This window comes from Marmota flaviventris, chromosome 18, assembly GCF_047511675.1.
Source record: "Marmota flaviventris isolate mMarFla1 chromosome 18, mMarFla1.hap1, whole genome shotgun sequence".
In the NCBI taxonomy this organism is placed as follows: domain Eukaryota; kingdom Metazoa; phylum Chordata; class Mammalia; order Rodentia; family Sciuridae; genus Marmota; species Marmota flaviventris.
In genome coordinates, this window is record NC_092515.1 from 51,914,685 (window position 1) to 51,933,138 (window position 18,454).

General features: G+C 39.9%; 1 protein-coding gene across 1 annotated transcript in view; it reads right to left on the minus strand.

The window, feature by feature from the left end:
- The window catches only part of Glg1 (golgi glycoprotein 1), a 118,976-nt gene that overhangs the window by 6,678 nt on the left and 93,844 nt on the right, over nt 1–18,454 (minus strand). Inside the window, exons 13-25 of the mRNA XM_027933331.3 lie at nt 18,042–18,128; nt 16,750–16,812; nt 15,348–15,461; nt 14,221–14,309; nt 12,717–12,834; nt 11,183–11,275; nt 9,002–9,139; nt 6,525–6,648; nt 5,702–5,844; nt 5,403–5,504; nt 4,249–4,356; nt 1,165–1,285; nt 439–545 (exon numbers count right to left, since the gene is read on the minus strand). Coding sequence (XP_027789132.2) covers nt 439–545; nt 1,165–1,285; nt 4,249–4,356; nt 5,403–5,504; nt 5,702–5,844; nt 6,525–6,648; nt 9,002–9,139; nt 11,183–11,275; nt 12,717–12,834; nt 14,221–14,309; nt 15,348–15,461; nt 16,750–16,812; nt 18,042–18,128 — 1,407 coding nt within the window. The remainder of the gene's footprint in view (nt 1–438; nt 546–1,164; nt 1,286–4,248; nt 4,357–5,402; nt 5,505–5,701; nt 5,845–6,524; nt 6,649–9,001; nt 9,140–11,182; nt 11,276–12,716; nt 12,835–14,220; nt 14,310–15,347; nt 15,462–16,749; nt 16,813–18,041; nt 18,129–18,454) is intronic.

Consider the following 18,454-nt stretch of genomic DNA (forward strand, 5'->3'; position numbering starts at 1 on the left):
CCATAAAGTGATAAAATAATCATTCTACTTACCTCGTTGGAATCTGACGTTCATATGAAGTAACAGCCATCAAAACATTTTGTAAATTATAAAGCAACATATATGTGAGAAACACTTTTACTCTTCTTACTGAGCTGTACTTCTGGAGGGAGCTCTTCTCTTCCAGATCCCCCTACTGGGGTACCCTATTCATCCCAAAGCCTCTCTTCATCTAATCCTTCTGTGTTCCAGGCCAGCTGAGCCCTGGTCTCACATAATACTTTCTTCCAAAGGAATAAGATGGCTTTGGGTTCATGAGCAGTCAAGAAGTTTTAAAGGCTCACTCAAATATACCTACTGCTAGTCTTCCAGCAAGGACAAGACCACCAGGGAAATACCTCAGAGTGTCTGGAAATGGACAGAAGAGATGGTCACTCTGGAACTCCACTAGGTCTTTACCTTTGCAGCATAACTCCACATTTCAATCCGGTCATTGAGGCGCTTTTTGCACTCAGGCTGTAATCTCACCCGCTTATCCTCTAGGGCCTCCATTAGGCAGGACATTTCTGTGAGAGAAAACAGGTAAGAAAAGTCTGCAATTACACAGAACAGAAACATTTCTATAAAGCCAGGGGATGGATATCCAACCATCAGAGAATTTAGATCTTCAGGTTTAATAAAGTCAAATCCATTCTAGGAAACTTGACCCAAGATCCAGCATGGCGAGGATGGGATGTAACTTGCAGGGTGGCTGTCCAGAATCTCTCTTAAGATCACTCCAATTTTTACTGGGTATTCCTGGTTTAGAAACAAACATACACCTGCCCAGGTTCCAGCCTTACACAGAACCTGCCTACTGTGCCCACAGTGGCCCTTGGGGAAGCCTTGTTTGGGTAAGAGAAGGGGAAGAGGACCATGATGATGGCTTAACTTTTGCTTCTGTGATAAATTACTCAACACCCCTTTCACCAAATCTTTAGCTCTGCCCATGGTTAGGTCAGCTCAAATCTTCAGGATTATTCCTAAATTCATTATGCCACAAAGGCATCAACCTTGTTCCTGAGGGATATTGTCTATGGTTAGGCTGCAGCCACAGAACAGAGTAGGAGCAACTGACGGCTGAGATTGAGCCTTTGCTTCTCCCAAGTGAGTTCAGAAAGGGCCAAAGTGAATTCAGTGACTTACGACGCCCACGGCCAGGGGTGATGGCTGCACAGTGGTGTTTAATGTCCAGGGCACATGCTGTGTGAAGAACTGGGTCCACAAAGATGTCTGCCTTGCTTTCCTTCAGCATGTTTAACACTTCCTGGAAAGGGAAGGGCATTACGGAGAGAACTTTTATAAAGAAAATGCATTAGACTTGTTGTCTATAAACATGGGATAGGTGGCAATGTGGCAATGATGTGCAGAATGCAAATTCATGGCATCCAATATAATTCACTAACCACCTCTGAGAGATTCAATATATGCTATGGAAAGCTGGGAACTACACATGCTTGGAAAATTAGATATGGGTTCTTGGCATTCTGGTATACTACAGTATCATCATTACCATTATCATTGTTGTCATCATCGATATCATCATTATCCTCAGCATTTTTGTAGTACTGGGGATTGAACCTGGGGCCTAGTGCATGCTAGGCAAGTCACCTATCACTGAATTACATCCCTAGACTTTTTTATTTTTCATTTTGAGACAGGGTCTCAGTTGCCCAGGCTGGCCTTGAACTTATAATCTTTCTACTTTAGCTACAGAGTAGCTGGGATTATAGGTATGTGCCACCGTGCCTGTCTATATACATATTTTTTTAAACTTTATTTTACTTATTTATTTATATGTGGTGCTGAGGATTGAACCCAGGACCTCACACGTGCTAGGCGAGCACTCTACCACTGAGCCACAACCCCAGCTCCTGGCTATATAATTTTAAAGTACCTAAATGGTAGTGTTTTTATTGGTGTTATATAATTATTCTGTTAACTTTGGGAAATCAGGAAAAAAACCATGAAATGTAAAAATAAGAGTAATAGGCTATATAAAAATTCCCAAATATGGGTCAATTTGTTTACAAAATATTCCACTTTTACCTCTATCATCCCCAAAAGGAAAAAAGAATGGACAGAATATTACTTTTACTGCAAGAGGAATTATTTGAATTCATTACTATCCTGAGCAACAGCAATGTAAACACTTTATTAGAACTAATATCAACTCTACAGATGCTCCATTTATGCATGATGAAATTATAGACAGGAGGAAAGATGGGCCAGAAATGCCTTCCTTTGTGGTGCTGGGGATTGAACTCAGGGCCATGCACATGCTAAGCAAATGCTCTACCACTGAGCTACATCCCAACTTTGGAAATGTTTTCTTTCTTTCTTTCTTTTTTTATATTTTTCAATTGTAATTGGACACAATACCTTTTTATTTTATTTATTTATTTTTATGTGTGCTGAGGGTCGAACCCAGGGCCTCGCACACATGCTAGGCGAGTGCTCTACCGCTGAGCCACAACCCCAGCCCCTAGAAATGTTTTCTTAATAAAATTTAGTTTGTTCTCAATGGGAAGAATGCAGTTCTATAAGACAATAACACAAAACTAAATAATCCTGCCCAAAGTTATACGAGATCATTTTTTTTTTGAATTTTGAATTTTTATTTTTTAGTTTTCGGCGGACACAACATCTTTCTTTGTATGTGGTGCTGAGGATCGAACCCAGGCCGCACGCATGCCAGGCGAGTGTGCTACCGCTTGAGCCACATCCCCAGCCCAAAAGTTAAGTTTTTAACCAGCTCCTACCATTTTTTAGAACACGTGGAATCAAACATTTTAGGCAGATGAAAAAATTTGTAAACAACATTCTTAATGACTCAAGAATGACATCAATAAAAGTTTCTTTTAAACAAGATTAATTTTTTTTTAAAGGTCAAACACATTAATTCCTTTGCCCTTTTCTGGGCAGTACCAGGGATTGGACCCAGGGTCTTGGGCTTGTTAGACAAATGCTTTATCCCTGAAAGCATCTGTAGCCCTTTTGTGAAACTGAGACATGCTCTTGTTAAATGGTCTAGTCTGCTAACTTGCATTTTCCGTGTTGCAAGATAATGTATGCTTAGAAGGCATAATTTGATGGTTAGTATTTTTTGGTATAGGGAATTGAACCCAATGCTTGCACAGGCTAGGCTAATGCTCTACCACTGAGCTACATTCCCTACCCTTTCTTTTTCTTTTTTTTAAGAGAGAGAATTTTTTTAATATTTATTTTTAGTTTTCGGCAGACACAACATCTTTGTTTGTATGTGGTGCTGAGGATCGAACCTGGGCCACACGCATGCCAAGCAAGCGCGCTACTGCTTGAGCCACATCCCCAGCCCCTCCCTACCCTTTCTATTGTATTTATTAAAAAAAAAATTTTTTTAGATATTAATGGACCTGTATTTTATTCAGTTATTTATATGCAACACTAATAACTGAACCCAGTGCCTCACACATGCTAGGCAAGTGTTCTACCACTAAGCCACAATTCCAGCCTTTCTAGTATATTTTGAGACAGGGTCTTGATAAGTTGTTCAAGCTGGCCTTGCACTTGCCATCCACCTGCATTGCTGGGATTACCGAAGTGTACCACTGCACCCTGCTAATAAGGTGACATTTCTTAAATGAACTAGATACTTTGTTTCATTGATTGTCATGAGTGTGAAATGATAAAATGGTACTAACATTTGTTTTGTTCAGGGTGCCTTTAAATAATAGTCTAGTGGGCTGGAGTTGTGGCTCAGTGGTGAAACACTTACCTAGCATGTGTGACACACTGGGTTCGATTCTCAGCATTGCATATAAACAAATAAATAAAATAAAGGTCCATCAAAATCTAAAAAAATACATTAAAAAAAACCAATGGTCTAGCTGCAAGATGAGGCATATTTACAAATAATTAGTGTATGTGAAAGAATATATTAAAGTTAAAGGAGATAATGGTCAAGGACCAGGTTTAAAGTTTTACGAAACGCATAGAATGCAGTGAAGGAAGGCTTAGAGTTCCGATTTTGTTACTAAGGAGTACAGACCATAACATTAAAAGAAGAGAAAAAGGGGAGCAAAGCCAGGCTCAGTAGAGTGTCTGTAGTCTCAGCTACTGGGGAGGCTGAGGCAGGAGGACTGCTTGAGCCCAGGAGTTTGAGGTCAGCCTGGGAAACACAGCAAGATTCTGATTCAAAGAAGGGTGGAGGGGAAGCAAAGGCAGAGAAAAAAAGGTGATGATGGTTACCTTTTTACACATTTCTGTTTTGATCTTGAGCAGGTTGACCTTGAGACACTCTTCCACTTGACCTGTTTGCTCCTGGGCTGCTGCTTCTTCAGCACAAAGATTGGCAATCTGTTCAGGAGACAAAAGAAAAACAAGGCCATTCTCCTAAGCACAAAAAAGAGCAAAAGGTTTCCTGAACAGATGAGCCTGCTGAGTCCAACAGTCCCTGGACACTACTGGTGACTTCTCTCACTGCACTGACCAGATGCTGAGTGACAGGTGAGGGATGTTCTGCTATTACCAGAAACCTGGGCCTCTCAACATGTAGACATGGTGATCCTCCATGTGCACCCAGAGCTCATCTCTAACAGCTTGCTGGTGGAGCACACATCCTCTCCCTGTAGAGGCCAGGCTCCTAGGTTCTGTTTTCCTTCACAATGATAGGCACACGGAACTGAGTTAGTAAATGTACATATCTCTATGCTGTGGAGTCACACTGTCCTAGGACTTCAACAAAGAAGACTAGTCCATAATTTCACATGAGGATGGTTATAAAGCCCAATAAAATACTGAAAGCAAATACTTAACATTTACAGAGTTCAGAGTTAACCCAGACTCACAACTTGGAAGCACACACAAAGGGGTTCTTAAACCAAGCCCACAGTGAAGATAACAAACTTAACTTTCTTTGGACAGTTTATGAGTAAGGTTCTTTGAAACATCTTTAGCTGTGATTTTTCTCAAATTGATGTATATTAAACAGGATTCTTCACATGGCTTTTTCTAACTAGGAGTAGAATAATTTCTACAGATAAGCACTTAGAGCTATCACGAGAACACTTTTATTTTTATGGCAAATCTTGGGGTGTTCTGATTTAACTATACAGAATAAAGAGAAGGGAAGAACAAATTATATGTAGAAAGTGATAATAAAAGAATACCCTGTTCAACAGAGAAGTATGAAGCCAACAGGACAGTCTGATGGACTAATGGCAAGCGCAGTTCAGAGGGACAGAGAACCTGGAATTCATTAAGAGCTATAAAAGAATGGGCCGGCAGCTAACTATGAGTTTAAGGCTGAAGAGAAAGAAAGTAAAGAACTTTTCTCCAGCAAATCTTCTCTGACCAGCTCTGTGCAGACCCAGACCCAGAGCCAGTTTTACACCCGATCCTACCTCATCTGAGCAGTGCAGCTGCAGCTGAGGGTCGAGGCGGTAATCGAGTGCAGACTCCTGGATGATCATGCGGATCTGGTCTTCACAGTCTGAAGACAGGCGCTACATGTGACAAAGAGGGAATACAGCAGCCCACCAGAGATTGTCAGTTTTTATTTAGTCCCTTATTATCTGGCTTGGGGAAGGCCATAAAAAAGGTCTTGGGAAAACAGGGGTGCACTAAAGACTTTCATAGAGAACACTCCCAGGGACAGAGGCAGCTCCATAAACACAGCTCTGTGGAGAGCCCTTCTGTTTACCTGGTCAGCATATCGCAGCTTGAGGCAAGAGATGACTTGCCCTTCTAGCTCTGAATCATCCTTGGCCTTGGTCAGGATACCATGGCAGAACTTAGGAATGTCAGCTTTACAGGCTTTCCTTAGCACAGGATTTAAGCGATAATCTAGAGTAAGAAGCAGTAAATACTTGATAAAATATTCCACCTAGAAAAGTTCATCAATTTTTAGAAATCCACCTTTCTGAAAAGGGGCAATGACCATGACTGCATGTCAATGACCATAACTAAAACACAATCTGTTCATTTAGTAAATATGTACTGAGCTCTCACTCCACTGTTAATCAGTGATATAATTTGGTTCAAGAGCACTTCTGCAGGGTTTTGTGATCCAATATTAAAAAACAACAGATAGCAGCAGCCTTGCCTATACTAGATATTTTTGAAAACACCAAGAAAGAAATATCCAACACACTGCATATTAAGCTACAAGGTCTTGCAGCCAAAAGCTGAAGTTTCAGTTCTAAAAGAGATTGCCCATATCTTTTGACATGCTCATGAAGTTTTATTATCTCTAAACTATCTTTTCCAAGGAACTCTAGCCCTTGTTCCTCTGTATGTTCTTCAAGGGCAGTTTCTCCTGTCATGCCATCCTTACTGGATACCCCTCAAAGGAGGAGAAAGTCACTCTGCTTACATCTAAACTCTTCTCTTAAAATCCAAGGGTGGTAAAGTATCTGCAGTTTAATTAGCTAACTATATAGTTTAATCAGCAGACTGGATGGTGGCTTTCTCAGTTACCCTCAAGCTATACTAAATGAGACCAAGAGAGTTAAGCAGGATGGTACCTGTGTTCTGGGTGATCTGGCGCTTGGTTATCATCTGTTTGCATTTGGGATCCATCAATTCACTGTTTTTATTTTGCTTCAAACACTGTAACATGGTTTTAGAATCTGCTTCTGGACAGAACCTCTGCAATGAAACAAGGTTTTATGAAAACAGCTATCCTTATCCGCCAATTAATCCATCTATGATCATTGTTACATCTTACTGTTGCATCTAAGAGAGCACTCATTAAAGAAGCAGTGCGAAGGAATCACTTGGCACAAGAGGAACAGCTAAGCCTGAGTAAGCACCAGGCCTCAAGTTCCCTTTTTATTTATTTATTTATTTTTCAAGTTCCCTTTTTAAAAAAATATATATTTTTTTAAAGTTTTTTAGTTGTAGGTGGATACAATACCTTTATTTTATTTATTTATATGTGATGTGGAGGATCGAACCCAGGGTCTCACACATGCTAGGCGAGCACTCTATGGCTGAGCCTCAACCCAGGCCCTCAAGTTCCTTTTTTTTTTTCACTTATTCTCAACTGTATTTGTCCCATTTCTATTATGTCTCTGATTCCTAATTTACATGGCATTGATTACATGGCTATGTTAAATTACATGCAATCCCATGAGCTTAATTAACTATTGCTTGAGTATGAATACAACACTGTACCAGGTAGTCATCGAGCGCTCAAATCCTATCTACCCAAATCCAATGGGAAAACCTAGGAATTAGGTTTTACCCATCAACCAGTGTGAACAGGAATGTGGGGTAAAGACTCACCTGGTTCATCCTAACTATAGGGGTTATAATCCAGCCAAACACTGAGGGTCTGGCCACTGTACATTTATTACTGTCCGTCACTAGGGTTCAGTTTTATAATAGAAATGAACTCCATCTCTATTTGCTAAACAATGAGTCTTATTTTTAGTTGTTGATAAGACGTTTATTTTTAAAAAATATTTATTTTTTTAGTTGTAGTTGGACACATACTTTTATTTTATTTATTTTTATATGGTGCTGAGCATCGAACCCAGGGCCTTGCATGTGCTAAGCACATGCTCTACCACTGAACCATAACTCCAGCCCAATATGCCTTTATTTTATTTACTTATTTGTATATGGTGCTGAGAATTGAACCCAGTGCCTCACTCATGCTAGGCAAACGCTCTATTGCTGAGCTACAACTCCAGCCCCTGCAACGAGTCTTTAAGTGCCACAGTTCCTGATAAACTCTGGCTGGGACACTAGAATCAAGCCTCCCCTGCCAGTTCTGTTTGTAGGTCTCTGAAGCATGTGTGATTATAATCTACTGACATCCTAATATGGGAATGTGGACTGTGTATTGATTTTTATAAAATTTTAAAACTTTCTCTTAAGTCAGTGTCTGACATTTCCATCCATGTGACTCACCTGGACCAGGACCAGCTAGAGAAACTTACATTTTTTATTTATTTTTATTTTTTAATTTTTTTGTGGTGCTGGGGATTGAACCCAGGGCCTTGTGCATGCAAGGCAAGCACTCTACCAATTGAGCTATATCCCCAGCCCAGAAACTTAAACTTTTTTTTTTTTCCAAATACTTTTTTCTAGTTATAGATGGACAAATACATTTATTTTGTTTATTTATATATATTTTTTTATGTGGTGCTGAGGATCAAACCCAGGGCCCTGCATGTGTTAGGCAAGTGCTCTACTGCTGAGCCACAACCTCAGCCCTGAAGCTTACATTTTTTTTAAACCTTTTTAAGTTGTTGATAGACCTTTATTTTATTTATTTATACATGGTGCTGAGAATTGAACCCAGTGCCTCACACATACCAGGTAAGTGTGCTACCGCTGAGCCACAGCCACAGCCACTGAAACTTACACTTTTAATGCTCAAAATTATCTTTGAAATTTATTTGGTAGGTGAAACTTGGCATTCTTTGAACTTTTATTTATTTTCCATATTTTTTTTTGTTGGTACATTAGAGTTGGCATTGAAAATACTGACATAGGAATTAGAATCTTAAGTTTAATTTTTTTTTATATGTGTGGACAGATAAAGAAACTTCTGAGAATATTTACTAAAAGAATAACTGAAGCAAAGAATTTGCAGAACAGAAAAACCCTTTGAATATGGGAGATGATCTTATAGGAACACACTGGATGTTAGCTAAGTACATCGACCCTTAATTACTAGTTATGTATTTATTGGGCATCTATTTACCTGTGCCTTGGACTAAAGTGAGGCTAATTATCTCAGTTCTGTGGTTTTCCATTTGAATATGCATCCACATCATCTGAGGGCTTGCGGAGATTGTATCTATTTTAGCCCAAGAGAGTTTGACCCAGCAGATCTGGGTGGAGCCCAGGAATCTGAAGTTGCCAGGTAGACTGATGCTACTGGCCTAGGGATCACATCTGGAGAAGCGCCATCTTGGCTGTGTTTAACAGGCTGCAATGGAGAGGGATTTATGCTATTATTTTCACTTATGCTACAACTGGCCTTTACCTTTATCATCTGCTTGCAGACTCGCATGAGTGTGTAGTCTAGTTCTGGGTCCATCATCTCTGTTTCCTGCAGTTTAAATACTTTCTGGTGGCAACGGGTACTCAGCTGCTTCTTGTTTTCTTTCAGACATTCAATGATCTATAACATAAGAGATATGGTCAAGTTGGGGAATGAATCAAAGATTGACAGTCCATGTTTTTTTTTTTTGGGGGGGGAGGGTCGGTACCAGGGATTGAACTCAGGGGTACTCAACCACTGAGCCACATCCCTAGCCCTATTTTGTATTTTATTTAGAGACAGGGTCTCATTGAATTGCTTTAGTGCCTCACTCTTGCTGAGGCTGGCTTTGAACTCACAATCCTCCTGCTTCAGCCTCCCGAGCTGCTAGGATTACAGGACAGTCTATATATTCTGACTGGTGCATTCAGTTCCTAGTGCATGCCCCATTTTCTATTCAAGTATTTCTAATTCCAAGGCAATATGAATCAAGAGTTATTCCCCAAGGAGAGTTATAGATTTACAACCTTAGGGCCAGTAGCAAACCAAATAGTATAAAAATTTAGGTTGAGAAGCAGGCTATACTAGAGGCTAAACTCACTCAGGTTTCCTGGACTTTCTGCCTTCTAGAGCTAGCTGTTTCTTATCAAGAGTCTCCTTGGAGCATACATTAGATTCTCTGCATGTGCCTGGAGCAACAACCCTGACTAGATAGTAGACATAAGCCAGGAAGTTTAAGTCAGCTCACCATGTATCACAAGAGAATGGATTGTTAGAGGCTAGATAACTTTAATTCTGACAAACATAGTCTCATAGGGCAAATCACAAGTAACTATGATGGGAAAAAATTGAGTGCTAAATAAAAGCATAAAGTGTTATGGGATAGATTTTAATGAATTAAGTATAAATTAAGTATATCTTGAAATCTTCCCTTCCTTACACCAAACCTTGAGATATTATTAAAAATGAAGAGAAAGAAAGCAGATAGGAGGCTACAATAACCAGGGCTGCAGCATGAAGTCACAAGGCTTCCACGAAATCTTCCAGGCACAACCAAAAAATCACCAACTAATACATTAAGAAAGATGATACACAAGGTGACAAAATTGGAAGTATAAAGAAAAGTTAGTCATTTAGGAGGCTGAGGCAGGAGGATTCCAAGTTTGAGGCTAGCTTCAGCAACTTAGTGAGACCCTCAGCAACTTAGCAACTCTCCCTCAAATTAGAAAATGAAAAGGACTGGGGATGTAGCTTAGTAGTAAAGTATCCCTGAGTTCAATACCCGGTACAACAAACAAACAAACAACCCTCCCCCCAAAAAGTTAAAAGACAGAGGCTGGAGGATTACAAATTCAAAGTCAGCCTCAGCAACATGGCCAGACCCTGGGCCAAAAATAAGATACAGAGGACAGACTGAGATAGTTATCGGAATCCTAGGAGGAAGGAAATGGAAAGCAAATTTTGAAAGAATAATGATTGAAAATTCCCCAGAAGCAGAGAAAGACATGATTCTGAGACTGAAAGAGCCAACCAGGCTAGAGAAAACACAACACTGCATCTAATTACATCACATACATCACACTGAAATTACAGAATGTTAAACAGAAAACTAACCCTATCAGACATGGATAAACTACAAAGAGATGAGAATCAGATGGACTCAGGTTTTTCACCGGCAATGGTAGATATGAGACAATGTAGAAATTATCTCAAAAGCTAAAGCACTATGGCAATGTACTGGGTAACTGGAGAACATTTTTTAAAAAATATTACTTGCTTATAATTCATCCTGGCAATTCTGGAGAGGGCCTTATTTCTGTATTTAAAATAACTTCCCTAGATGATTCTTACTTGACTCTTAATTAAGAACTTCTGTGCAATGGGAAAACAGTCTGAAGGTAAACTGGGAAAGCTATCAAGAGGAGGAGAAACTTAAAGGATCACTAGAAGCTTCTATTAAGCAGATTAGGTGGAGAAAGATGAGGTAACTGAAAAGAGGGAAGAGAAAAAATATGGGACAAAGAAGAGTATGAGGGAGGAACTCTGGGAAAGGCAGTCTGGTGTGGTATAAAGGAGATAGTAAGGCTCAACAGAATGTAATGGGTCATGTTTTACCAGCAAAGAATTAGTCATCACAATGTCACTCTCACATGACTTCTACAGTTAACCAAAGCAAAAGGTTACCTGAGCATTGCCATACTGCACAGTGGAACAGTAGTTCTTGATGTCACTCTTGCAGGCTTCATACAGATCTGGCTCCAGCCGGATGTCCTCTGTCTGTATAAGAGGGAGTAAGCATGGAAAAGTGAGCTGCTGCTGCTTCCTTTTTAAAAATTTTATTTACTTGTATGTGGTGCTGAGAATCGAACCCAGTGCCTCATGCATGCTAGGCAAGCGCTCTACCACTGAGCCACAACCCCAGCCCTGAAAGTGAGCTTCTTTAGGCTGGAAATGTCAGTGTTCTATAGACTTATTTGTTGGTTGAATATCTATCTATCTATCTATTTATTTATTTATACATAATACCTTTATTTATTTAGTTGTACACAATACCTTTCTTTATTTATTTTTATGTGGTGCTGAAGATTGAACCAGGGCCCCACACGTGCTAGGCAAGCGCTCTACCGCTGAGCCACAACCCCAGCCCCGTTGAATCTTTTTTAAAAATCTTATCTAGTGACCACAACTTCTACAAATGGCAGCAGTGGGGCCATGCAGCAGGTGGCCTTAAGCCTTCTTAGAAAATGAAATGCCATGTCTAGTCCTTCAGAGGACTGCTGAGATGAAATAAAACTATGTGAAAATCACATTAGAAAGTTAAAACTATAGTGCAAATATAGGATTCTACCTTTATTATTTTATCAAAACAGGCTCAAATGAGAAATCAAAGTTTCTAGCTCAAAACAAGTCTCTATTATAATAGGACATTCAGATCAGCTCCACTTAAATAGAATCATCATTGAATGAATCACTGCCACTGAATGTGAAAAGCTGACAACTTTTGTGATTTAATGATGTTTGGTCTCCATTACTAATTTTTACTTAGACTGAGGTGAAATGGTATGATTCATAGCATCAAACATACAAAAAAAATATTTTAATCTTTTTTTTTTAACAAGATCTGGGTATGACTTCAACAAGAAGAGCAAGAGCAAGAAGTGTCCTCCTATAGTGTACACTGCATATGACCCAAATCCATTCTACCTGGTAAGAAGCAAACTCATCAGTGCATGGTGTGGCAGTCCCCTGGACACCGCAGCTGCTTAGGGGGTGGGCACAATCCAACAGATGGGAAGGAAATTTACTTCATGGTAAAGGGAGATTTCTTTTTCCCTTTTCCTGTTGGATTGAGTAGTGGAATAGGCAGTCCAGTGTCACAGACAGCCACTGTATAGAGCCAAGAGTGAAACCCATATTGGCATGAAGCTGATGCCACAGAGAGGAAAAGACCCTCAGTCCTTGAGGACATTATTGATCAATGACTGTTATAACAAACTTAAGAGCTTGCCCTAGAGCTAGTTTTCCAATGTGTGTAAAATGCTTTATCCTTCAAAACCAAAACAAAACAGCGAGACAAGAAGCTAATGTCCACATGGTAAAATTTCAGCAAGGTGACTCCGACCTTGACCATAATAATAGTTGCTAAAATCTTTGGCTTTGTCCCCACCCATCCCCAGCTTTCTAAGCCCGGGCCCCTGGGGTTTGTGGGAAGCAGTACCATCTCTAGTTCCTCCACACGGAGCTGCTTACGGCACTTCAGGGACACTCTGTGCTCCTTGGCTTCCTGCAGAGTGTCATTGCGCACAGTGGTGCTAAGGCAGATTACCACATCCACCCTGCCAAGAGACGAGAAGGCGTGAGATTGGAAGGAGCCACACATTTACCCAGAATTCATAATCTTCGCCATGTGTTTGAATATCTTTCCTATAAGTCTGTTTTGTCTTTTTTTTTTTTTTTTCAGAATGCTAAAAGCAATCTGACTGTACAGTAGTTCTCCCTTATTTACTTATTAATGGCCCCAAAGTAAGAGTAGTGACACCGGCAATTCCAAAGAGAAACTGTAAAAAAAAAAAAAAAAAGACATGCTGGGATAATGCTGGGATAGCTGAAATCTACAGTACTAAGAAATACTGAGAGACTGAGAGAGATTGAGACAGATCATCCATAAAACTTTTTATTAATTTGTTTTAATCTGTTTTATTTTAAATTATTCATATTAATCTCATACTGTGTCTAATTTACACATTAAACTTTATCATAGGTAAGTAGGAGTAAAAAAAAAAAAAACACAGCATCTATATGGGGTTTGGTACTATCTGTAGTTTAGGCATCTGCTGGGGGTCTTCAAATATATCCCCTGCTGATAGAGAGGGACAACTGTATATCATAAAAAGAATCAGCCTAAATGCTGATCACATTTTTAAAAGGACATGTATACGAGGACAGCTCAACAAACAAGGGACCACAGAGGATGCTGCTCTGAATTCTGGGCCTGTGTCTTGGAGATTCTATGAAACTTATTCCTAGAAAGTACAGAAATCCATGCAAAATGGGAACCTGGTTTATATGAGAGGAAATATGTTCTAGAAGTGTGTCTTTTCAAAAAACAATACAGAAGAATTTGGGTAGTAATGCTGCTAGAGTCTATCAGCATCCTAATTAAGACCTAATTCTGAAGTTAAGCAAGCTTCTGTTTCTTCCAGATATCTAACTCAGTAAAAGCTGTGGCTATTTCTTAGCAGAGGTGACTAATGAGATGATGTTGGGAAAAAGTTGGTTCACCTTTCCTCTCAACTGAAGCTTACTTCTTTTTTTGTAAAAAATATTTATTTTTTAGGTGTAGATGGACACAACACAATGCCTTTATTTTTTTACGTGGTGCTGAGGATTGAACCTGGGTCCCGCTCTTGCTAAGTGAGCGCTCTACCGCTGAGTCACAATCCCAGCCCTGAAGCTTACTTCTTAAGTATACAATCTGCATCTGTTTCACCAATTAACCTGGAAAAATTAATGATGTCCCCATAGCCTATGGTATCTCCTCATGAGAACTCCCACACCGGGAGTTCTTCTGGGGAGCTATGAAGATGACTTGTCAAGGCAATCCAAGTGTATGGCTATACTACCAAAGAAGAGGCACAGAAGATCTCTAGGGCTGCTTCTGCTACTGCCCGATATCCTGGATAGTCATTTAGCAGCTAACAGATCAATTAAGAGGTACATACTTCTTTTTTATGTTGGGGCAAAGTTTCAACACATCTTCCTTGCAAGCCATTTTGAACTTGTAAGAGAACCGAAAATCCTTCATCTGTACCTGAAAGATGATGAGAAAGAAAATCAGAAGCTTTGTGATTTTGCTGAAATCTATAGTATTGAGAGAGATTGAGAGACTGAGAGAGAGACTGAGATAGAAAGATCATCCATAAAACTTTTATTATTTTGTTCTAATCTGTTTTATTTTAAACTATTCATATTAATCTCATACTGTGCCTAATTTATACACTTTGTGGTCAATACTGGTGGGTGACATTTTGATCATACAGTTTTCAGAAGCCTGCTCACGGGACCCTGCATAACTGTCCTATCTTGAGAACTTTGGGATTTGCTCTGCCACTTCCTTCAGGTTTCTATTCTAGTACCTCCTGGTGAAACCCCTTTTCTCCTTCACCCTTTATCCCCTGCCTCAGTTTTTCATCTTGAAACTACCTGAGACTGTACAGTCATTTGTACACTTGTTTTTGTGTCTTTGTCTTACTCGAATCTAGAGTCCACAGGGTAGGGGTACTCATTAACCTGATGGAATGCAGGCAGGTGGTCTACATGCCTGAGAAGAGGTCAATGTGCTCAGGTTACTAGTTTCATTTTCCCTGAAGGAAGCACTTGCTATACCAAAACACTTCTTAGTCACCTGTGTAACCACAAAGTATGGTCTAACTTTTTATTCAACTATCAGATCTGGGTTGCATGATTTAGAAGAAAAAAAGGCTTCTGTACTGAACAGATAACAGAAAACAAGAGACTCCAGGGACGCTAACCATTAAAGGAGAAGCCAACCCATCCTGTGACTGGCGCAAGAAATGCCTGCTTACTTATCTCTATTCTCCCTAGACTAAACGCTCCCTAAGGAAAAGAGACCATGTCTTATTTATCACTGATGTCAAGGAGCCTAACAAAGTGTCTAACCACATTAGAGAAAAACTAAATTTATTGAGAACAGTTAAAATAGGACATATACTTGGCAAAAAATGATTTTTTAGGAACAGCAGAGTTGTTCTGATGTTCCAAAAGAAGAAGAGGTTCAGTAGTCAACCAAGCAGCTAAGATAGGAAATTGACAGGCCAGTGTCACTGACCAGCTGAAAGTGGGTAACTCCAATGGCACATTTCTCGTTCATATCCTTCTGGTGTTTGTTCTGAATCAGACACTCCATCAGGTCCCCAGAGTCTATCTGGTTATCTGCCACATCCTGGGGAAAACAGCACATACTTACACTTCATTTGCAACGGTTAAGTGAATAAAAACTATAGCTTATTCTGGGAAAAGTGAAATAGGATTGATTCTAGAAGCTTTCACAAAAAAGATAAATCAAAAATTATTCAGGGCCGGGGCTGTGGCTCAGCGGTAGAGCACTTGTCCCGCATTGTGAGGCCCTGGGTTCGATCCTCAGCATCACATATATAAAAAATAAAGGTATTGTGTCCACCTACTACTAAAAAAAAATTTTTAAAATAATTACTCAAAGTAAGGCCGGGTGCGGTGGTGAACACCTGAAATCCCAATGGCTCAGGAGGCTGAGGCAGGAGGATCGCGAGTTCAAACCCAGCTTCAGCAAAAGTGAGGCGCTAAGCAACTAAGACCCTGTCTCTAAATAAAATACAAAATAGGGCTGGGAATGTGGCTCAGTGGTTGAGTGCCCTGGAGTTCAATCCCCAGTTACCCCACCCCCCAAATTATTCAAAGTAAGTCTGAGAAATTACAAAAGATAAACATTTAGTGGGACAAAATTTACACAGCAAGTTGTACATGAGACAAGAATATATACTATGAGGGCTTTTACTCAGTGCCCTTACATGATGCCAGCAGCTGGCTTTTGAGATAATATCTAATAGCCTCCTGGATATCATGTCCTAAAAGTTCCTGGGTATATTTCATTACCACAATTCAGGTAGTTCAACAAATGAGTAAGTAATAAAGTAACAGAATTCATTCAACATTGAAGTACAAAGGAGACAGCTGATATGAGAAGTCAGTCATTATTGCAACTGCTAACAATTCAACCATGCTACTAAGGGGCGTCCCTTTTACATCTTTTCTTATAGAAGGCATCTCTACTACCAATGTTACCCATATATCATGTCGCCTACAAAGGCTAATCAAACAAGGTTTGCCAGGGTGGGCCTTCTCTCTTGAACTATTGTTTACATTTCCAACTGTTTTCTTGGTGGTACTGGGGAATACCAGAGAGGTTCTCTACCAGGAGCTACAAGCCTCACCCTTTTTAAAAATTTGAGACCTAGGCTCACAAAGATGCTGTGGCTGGAACTTGCAATTTTCTGCCTCAGCCTCCCAAGTAGCTGGGATTACAGGTATGCACCACCATGCCTGGCATACGTTTCCAGCTTTCACTTGTCAAAGATGGCTGTCACCTGGGAAGAATGTATGCTGAAGACAGAGATAAGTTCAACACCCTCAGGACCAGAGTCCCAATGAATTTGGTTCTATTTCTAATTCTTGTTCCTCCAGACATCACTTACATGGCAAAAGTTCTGAATTATGGGTTCGCAGGCTCGCATCAGCAAAGCTTCTATTTGAATATCCTGTAGAAGATTAAAGAGATTAATCTTTCTGCATTAGAAAAAGCCAGAGGTAGAAGAGTAGCAGCTTCTCCTTCTAAATCAGGAGCATCAATGGGCAAATAATCTAGTATGTGCATTTAGAAACTATTCTAGTATTTAAGTTACCCAGTCGCAGAAATACATGAATTGCTTCTCCATTATATTCGAAAAGGCAAATTTTCTAGAGGCAGATTCCCCTTATACCTTTACAAAAGAGGATAAGAAAGGTGGGATGATGATACTAGAGTGTTTCCAAAACACCACACAGTTCAAAATGAAAACAGTGTAACTGGATTTTGTTTATACGCTCATAATCCAGATCACTGAGTTTAGACCAGTTGATGAGCCACTGCTCTGGTGAACACCTGCTAAAATGCCTTTAAACAGAGCAACAGAGTGTAGCACTAGTGACTGAAGTAACATCTTCCATCAAGAGTGACAAACTGAGAATGTCCTCATCAGCCCACAGGGACAATGAGAATGGGAATGGAGATGACCCAAGATGAGAGAGAGCAATGTGCTTTTGAAAACTAGAAAGCAAAGAAGGATTGATCGAGAAATGTAATTTTATTTAATGCCAGTTTTGACAATTCAGATCGTACTAAAAAGGCTTATGATGAAAAAAGAACAATTCCCTATTTCTGCCCCCATAAGAGAAGTTTAGCATTTTTGGCTGTCTCCCCACCACAGTAATAATCTCTGTAGTTCTGGATAACATGCCTGTGCCTTTGAAGATTTTAAATCTTATGTTTGATATTTTAGTGGGTTTCAGGATGGATCAGGGCTAAACATGTGTTCAAATGTCAAGTGTAACTGGCAGCCCCAGGCTTTTACTTTATTACATATGAAAATTACAAATGACCTAACTAAAAGAGCTAAGAAGGGTAAGAGATGAGGAACACTTAGATTACTCTTGAATGAGATTCAGAGATTAGAGGGGTAGCAGCTAGCTTTTCTTAAGGGTCCAGTCACTGTGATAACTCTATGAAGAAAACCAAACGCCAAATGCATCCAGGGTTTTTCTAGAGAAATGAGGGAAGGGGTCAGGAAACAACCCAATAAACTTTTTTACAAAGCAAATGGGGAGGATCTGATTAGGTTTCTTTTGATTGACAGAGGACCTATATTCTCAAGAGTACAGAAACAGAACTGAGCAAAAAGGTCAGGCTACTGGCAGGCCCATCTCCTCCAGGGAGCTGCATATGGCTTACCTCTGACTCTAACTCGGTGAGGTTGCCCACTATGTCTCTGCACTCCACAGCCAAGTCATCCAGATGGTCCTGGAGGCACTCAAGCTCCTGTGCATAAAAAGGCAAGCCCTTGGTATTCATCAGTCACATAAGTAAACAACGGAAGTTGAGAATACCAGTTTCTACTTCTTTTGAACTGGTCCTCCTTTTCCTCTTAAAACTATTACTATCTCACTGAATAGAACACAAAAGTTTAATTTGATTCACCAAACTAAGATTGTTGAAAAGATAATTACTTTCTGTAGCAGGGTACTTAAGAGGGCCAAGGGAGTACAGAAATGCAAATATTAGAGGAGGCCAAATCTACAAGTCCAACAAAATCCATACTTAGGGTCCTCAAAGTCTAAACATCTTATCAGGCTTTTATTCCATTC